At 48.9% G+C, this 6,993-nt stretch overlaps 2 protein-coding genes across 2 annotated transcripts in view; one reads left to right on the forward strand and one right to left on the reverse strand.

Moving 5' to 3' along the window:
• Positions 1–900, forward strand: part of ARMC2 (armadillo repeat containing 2) — a 56,867-nt gene extending 55,967 nt beyond the window's left edge. Inside the window, exon 18 of the mRNA XM_010004351.1 lies at positions 743–900. Within this exon, the coding sequence (XP_010002653.1) occupies positions 743–900 (158 nt within the window). The remainder of the gene's footprint in view (positions 1–742) is intronic.
• A 4,951-nt stretch (positions 901–5,851) lies between these two features.
• The window catches only part of SESN1 (sestrin 1), a 73,232-nt gene continuing 72,090 nt past the window's right edge, over positions 5,852–6,993 (reverse strand). The window contains exons 9-10 of the mRNA XM_010004341.1: positions 6,517–6,661; positions 5,852–5,938 (exon numbers count right to left, since the gene is read on the reverse strand). Coding sequence (XP_010002643.1) covers positions 5,852–5,938; positions 6,517–6,661 — 232 coding nt within the window. The remainder of the gene's footprint in view (positions 5,939–6,516; positions 6,662–6,993) is intronic.

Below are 6,993 nucleotides of genomic sequence, written 5' to 3' on the forward strand. Positions count from 1 at the left end.
CTCCTCTCCTCTCCTCTCCTCTCCTCTCCTCTCCTCTCCTCTCTCTTCTCCCTCCCTTCCCCTCCTAAAGACTGGCAAATATCCTTTTGTGAAACTACATGAAATAATTTGTTCAGCATTATCAGCTGTGTTTGTAGCTTCCCCATTCAGGAGCATGATTCTGGTTGCAGACTGGTTTCTGTAAGGGATGTTTCTTTGCCACATCCAATGCCAGGAAAAGTGGAGGGGGAAGAACTTCTTTTAATTCCTAACATGACTTGTCTCTACTATTTATGAAGTTTGGGAGGGAGGGCACCAGTCATGTAGCAACCAGGGTGGCTTGTGTTCTGTAAGCCTGACAGTAGATCTAGTTTCAAAGAGTCTATGAACTAGATCAGCAAAGCAATTTGTGACAGGAAAACACACTTTAGTTAGATAACTAGGATGACTTAACATTAGCAAACCTGCTGTGAGTAATGTTTTAAAACCTGAGCAGTTTCCAGGCTGACAGTCACAGGAAATGCTTGATCTCCTAGACATGGTGTAGCTGCACCTGAGGAACAACTGAGCCTGCAACACCCTTTTACTCAAAATTCTTTCTTTTCAATTCAAGTGAAGTCCCTCAGCGATGCTTAGTTAAACATGGAGTTGGTTCCAAACCATCAGCATCCACAACTGACACAGTTTATGTGCTGTAGTAAAAGAATAGAGAGTTGGGTATATTTTTATTCAGAACTGATTATGATATTTTCCTTGATTGCAGATGAGGAGCTAGCACTGGGTTACAGCCTCGACAGAGATTTAAGGGACCACCACAAACTATATTGGGAAAGAGAATTCAAACCTGTGGCAGAAAAACTTCTTGACAGAATTCAAAGCCATCACTCCTTTCCTCCCACTATGACTATTCCTCCGTTTTAACCAGTTCTGACTTTGTTGGTGGTGTAGATTGTACAGCTTTAGATTTCTAATATCCCTGCACGTGGCCATTGGTGAGCATGTTGGAGAGCATGGTAAATTCATTTAAGAACAATCAGTAAAGTCTAGCACTTACATACTGGATACTGGTTTTTGAGAAGCTTGTTTGAAAATTGTGCATGTGCAGTGAGTTTTTACAACATATTTGAGCTGATCAAGCAGCTGTTCAGTGTGATTTGTTGAGTTTCTTGGCTGGGAAACTGAAACAAAACTATTTGCTGAACTTTTAATTTTTCAGTTACCACTGGGTACCAGGAACTCTGTGGTTCCAAAAATGCTGTGCACTGTAAAATGGTGTTTGTTACATGTCAGGAGGTACATCTCACCTACAGGCTTTGGCACCCTTTTACATGATGCAGAATTCTGCCCCAGAGTAACCCAGATGGTCTGGGGAATTCTGCTGGGCATGTCATGAGCTTCACCCTTGGGATGGGATGTTGCCAGTGGCCAGGAGGGAAAGCTGCCCCCTTTCCCTCTGGAGATCTCCCTCTCTTTGCCTGATGTTGTGTGGCTAAGCCATCCCAGCTCCTGCCTTGGTGCTTGTGGGATATAAGTCTGGCTGTGCAGGAAAGAGGCTTTTCTTAATTGGAACTTTACATTTTAAGGCAAAACACCCATGTCCCTGATGTAAGAAAAGGTTTTAGCTGGTCTGGTGTGTTGTTCTTTCAGTTGTTCCCATGTTTCCAGGAGTCACCTGCGTGCCTGTACTTATCAGCCTGTCTTGGCCAGCCTGGGCTCTTGTCTCCATCCCTGGCCTCAAGCACTGACAGCCCAGTTGGCTGCAGAAACCTTTACAGACCTGATCCATTTGGCTCTTTTCTGACCTCTCATTACTCAGGAGAAACCATGGTCAGAGGCTGCCAGGCTCCTGGCTCTGATGCTGAGGGTCAGCAGCCTGGCTCTGTGCTGTGTGCCTTGGGAGAACAAGTCTCCAGCCTGGAAATCCCTGCTGAGAGGCCAGAGGGGTTTGTTTTTCTGAGGCAGCAATTCAGAGCTAGTTCAGTGGTACCACTGAACCTTGGCAGTGCCTGGACCTCTGCTTCCTGGTGAGGAGATGAAAGGAGGAGGCCGGGAAGCACAGCAGTAGCAGAAGGGCAGGGAAACTTTTTTCCTACTCTAGGTCCCTCCTTCTACATTCTTGGGGATGTCTTTATGTTGATGGAGCAGGAGAGGGGAAGATTTCATGGTCCAGGTCTTGGGAATGTTGAAGGAGGACACTTCAGTGAAGGTGGTGAAATTTGCAAGGTTCCTTTTGTCCCAGCAGCCTGGGTGTTTCTCCTGGCTGGCAGGGCTGGGGGCCCTGCAGAGAATCCCTCTGCTTTTGCCACTTTAATTTTAGCTGGAGTTGAGGGGAAGATAAAATGGTTTCAATGCCCTGTTTTGTGTCTTGGAAAAAAATAATTAAAGAAGGGCTGTTGGGTCAGTTCTTCCCTGTGGGGAAGGAGCCAGAGGTGTTTGTTCTTGGCATTGGCATCAAGGTCAGGGAGACACCAGGGCTGCCTCATGCAGCGTGGAAGAGGCCTTTTGTGGCCAAGTCCTGTCAGCAGGTTGAACCAGGCTTGACAAGCAGTGAGGATCTGTCAGAAGGCAGCCTGGAACTGCTCTTGTGCTCTAGTCAGGGTGGATATGGAGGCAGTGGAGGTTTGTTCAAGGAAGGTTTGCTCGTTCTGTCACTCTTACTGTAAAGAAGGGCCTGGAGTGCTGTGTTGTGTGTCCTGCAGTGGAGGGCAGGGCTGGGGCAGCTGCTGTGTGAGCTCTGGGCTGTTGCTCAGGGTCAGGCCTGTGGCTGGGGCAGGAGGAGGCCCCTGGGGAGGTGCTGGGCAGGGCCAGGAGGGCAGCAGAGTCTCAGCACCCAGCAGCACAGCCAGGAATGGCTCCTGTGGAGCTGCACAGGACCCTGGTTCTCCCTGAAAAAACCCTTGTGGGTAAGAAGAAATGAGCCCCAAAATGTGTGTGTGTGTGTGAACACACCTGCACCAAGGTTTGAACTGACCCTACTGAGATGGAAAGTCAGGGGCTGCTGAGGAGGGCTGTTAATTGGCTGCAGATGGTTCTGCCACGGGCCTCAGAGCACAGACTCAAAACCCTGTGTGGGGCTGTTTGTTCTCTAGTCTTGCCCCAGCTGGGCTCAGCAGCAGCAGGGCACTCCTGCCCTTCTCACCTCGCCCGGCTTCTCAGGAGGAGCCCCCACCAGCCTGGTCTTTTGGAGTGATTTCCCAAGCCCAGCAGTGCCCACAGCACCTGAGGTGCCAGACAGGACTGCTGTGCACACGGGAGCTGCTCACTCTGCAGCCACAGGCCCAGGCTCTGCTGAGCACAGAGGTGTCAGAACAACCTGCAGGCAGGGCAGGCAGCTCTCCCATCCACCCACCCACGATGGAGGCTGAGCTGTGGCTTCATCCTCACACCTCACAGCTGCTGCTCAGTGCAGCCACAGGCTTTGCCACTTCCATGGACCAGCTGGCAACTTCATTGTCTTGTTTTTGAAAGCCTAACCCTGTCAGTGTCCTGGGTTGTCCCTGTGCTTCACAGTCGTGCTTGTTCTCCTCTACTCAGAACCACGCTCAGCTCAGCATTTACTTTTTTTTAGAATGGAAAATCCCCAAACATTTTCAGGCCTTTTCTCCACAGTGAGTGGCTGCCTGTGCAGTCAGGATGGTGGGCACGGTGTGGTTGGTGCTCTAGTTTGAAATGTGGCAGTGGGCAGGCACTGACACACACACACATTCTGCAGGGGTTATTGCTTGAAAAAAGGAGGGAGTGCTACAGGTACCTGCACGTACCTGGGGGCTCTAGGGTGGGAATGCACAGTTGGGACTTCTTGGAAACTCATGTTTACCTTTGACCTCCCCCAAAACCAGCAGGACAATCGGGCACTGCAGAAGCTGCCTTTACAGACTGGAAAGACACTTTTTTCCTGTGTCCTTAGGACTAACTTACCTTTATGATATGCCCTTAGGAAAGTTTTGCTCTGTTTTTGGAACATTAAAAATCCTGTATTTTTAGTGAAGAGGAAATAGCAGCTGCTTCCTGTTAGTCACAGTTTTCGACAGTTTATTAATCTTTCTCCCCTGGCTGTTTGTAGATATTTTAGCTTCTTGCAACGTAAGCTTGAAAAATGCTCTCAGTGTTCTGCAGGAAGAGAAACCAGCCTGAGCTGAGAAGCAGGCCAGGGACATAAATCTGAATAGAATTTACCTCTGGGCTTGGGAAAAATCCATTTCTTTCCTGCCTCAGAACTAGGGCTCCTACTGCCTGTGAGCAGGTGAGAGCTCCTGCACTTGGGAGCACTGTCACCTCAGCTACAGGCAGCTCTGGATGTGATCCAGGAGTTGTGTCACTGCCCTGCAGCAAATCCCCCTCCCAGGGCCTCCTCAGTCTGGCTGCACAGACCTGGCCCTCCTGCCAGGGACCCCTCTGGCACCAGCCTGTGGAGATAAGCAGCCCAACGTGGCACTAAGGTCACTACTGAGTGACTTAACCATCAGTTTAACTCTCCAAGTAACCTAGTCACTGCAAAGAAGCGACTAAAGCATCATCATTCCATCATCTCACACCTGTTACCTGGGAGGAAGGAGAAAACCCTACAGAATGTACCTGAGGAGAGGATGGAGAACTATGGGGAGGATGAAATCATCAGGAGTGCATGAGATGTTCCTGCTGCAGGAACCTGAACCTCTGCATGAAACTTGGGTTTCTCCCATCTTTTTAGACTGTTGAAAAATGTCATGACTTGTCATTTTAAGTACGTTTGCTCAATTACACCTTAAAATGGTATTTCACCCAGTAGGAACAGGAGCATGAAGTTAAACCACACAAAAACAACCAGGAGAAAAAGTTGTTACCTTTATTTAAAAAATACCAATAATACTGACAAATTTAAAAAGCATTTCACACTCATACAAAAAGTACTCATGTGTTCTCCAAAACCACTGTCTATCAAACGTCAGCATTTTAATCATGTTTTGATTTACTAAAAATAGATGGTGTGTTTGTTTGTTTTTTAGCCTAGTTATTTAAGCAACTGCAAAAAAAAAAAAAGTAATAAATCAGTAAGACCAGCTTGGGCACATGATACAGTAGGACTGTTTGGCAGTCTAGAACAACATTCCCACACCTTGTCCCAGCTCCTGGACAGGTTCAACCTTGAAAAAGCAGGAGAAGAAGCTACTCAGCACTTCACACAGATCTCTTAAGAAGCTCTGAGGACTTGGGGTCCCCTCCTTCCCACAGGAAGACCTTTGCACTTTGGAGCTCACCCAGTAATGCTGAAGAAACCTCCTGTTGCGTTTTAAGGCTCAGCTGCTGGAGGGAACTGGCTGCTGTTCTTCAGGTGATCAGTGTGGACTGAAGAGGTTTAGTTCTGATTTAAAAAAGAAATCTAAATAACGAGGCTGTGTTGAAACCACACACGATAAAGGCTCAGACAGTAGCAGTGCTTTGCTTTCACTTTTAGCTTCACTGGAACAGCCTGTGTCTGTTCCCTCCCCCAGCACAAATAGCAGCATCAAGATTGTCTAAAATTATTCTGGTCGGGAAAGCAAACGTCAGCAAGTCCCACTTCTTTCCGTGCTCCAGCTCCCATAGGATTTGCCTTAACACAAGATCTATGTATCTACCATTTGCTGTATTGCCAGAAGTTCAGTGTCCCGTGCTGTCCTAAAGCCAAAGTCCCACCAGCAGGCAGCTCTTCTGCTCAACCCTCTTCTCACCTGCCAAGCGTTCACTGCCGAGCGGCAGCAGCGATATTCCAAACGTGGAAATAGCTGAAACTAAAGGATTTATGGCACAATGGGCATCTTAACTTATAGCTACTGTTGGTCCTGAGGCTTCATGTCTTCCTCTGCCCCCCTGCAGCTGCACAACGTTCCACTGAGGACGGGCAGTGGAGGCATCAGGTCATGTAGCGAGTAATAGCTCTCAGAGCATAAAGTAGTTCGGCTTGCATCCGAGCTTCTACCAGAAGCAAATTTACATGGACCTGGGGGGAAGAAAAGAAATGGTGCTGTGAGGGCCTCGCACTGACTCCTGCTCCAGAGCCAGGAAGCCTGTGGCTTTCCTGGGAGTGCTTGCAGCAGCTGTAAGGGAGCCCTTGCCTTCCCTACCCAGGTGAGGAGGTGGGTCTGTAAAGCTGAGGGAGGAGGGGCTGGACAAGCACAAAGCTTTGGGGCCATTCCCACCAGAAATCACTGCAGGACTAGCAAGCAAAGCTGCTCTGGGTCTGAGGCCAAGGGCTGGGTCTCCATCCCATCCTGCCTCTCTGGGAAACAAGCAACACCAAATGACAGAGAAGCTGAGACTGCAGTCTAGGTGAAGCTGCACCACGGGCATGTCTGACCTCCCCCTGCAGCCCAGGGCTGGCAGGGCCCGGGGCAGCTCTCAGCCAGCAAAGTGCAGGAGGGAAAGAAACATTATTTCGGGCTGGGAAGTGCTGCACCTCCCAGGGAAGGTGCTGAGGGTGAGCAGGATCCCAGAACACCAGCTACAGCTTGAATTCCAGTCAGGCACCTGTGGCTGTGAGCCTGGCAAGGGGATGTACCACCCGTGTCCCTTCTGTACCTTCTCAGAGTGTTCAAACTGCCTCCAGAAGCCATCATACATTCTTTTTGTGGTCTTTTCAGGAGTGCAAACCACAGTCTTGATATAAACTTTAAAGCTGCGGTCCAACAACTGGTTAATTTCACCATAGTCATAATCATCATATCTGTTTGGAATTCAAAGAAAAACACTTTCATTTTCAAGACCCAGTGATTTCACTCTCACGGTTTCTAAGTTCCTGTGGCAAAATTAATTATTCTGTAATTTTTATAACTACTGGCCCTTCCCCATGAATAAAAGTATGTTTAGAAATAGAATCATAGAATCATGGAATGGTTTGGGTTGGAAGGGACCTCCAAGATCATCCAGTCCCAACCCCCTGCATGGGCAGGGACACCTCCCACCAGCCCAGGCTGCTCCAAGCCCCATCCAACCTGCCCTTCAACACTGCCAGGGATGGGGCAGACACACCGTCCCTGGGCAACCTGGGCCACGCTC

This window comes from Chaetura pelagica, unplaced genomic scaffold (genome assembly GCF_000747805.2).
Source record: "Chaetura pelagica isolate M959 unplaced genomic scaffold, ChaPel_1.0 scaffold118, whole genome shotgun sequence".
Classification (NCBI taxonomy): domain Eukaryota; kingdom Metazoa; phylum Chordata; class Aves; order Apodiformes; family Apodidae; genus Chaetura; species Chaetura pelagica.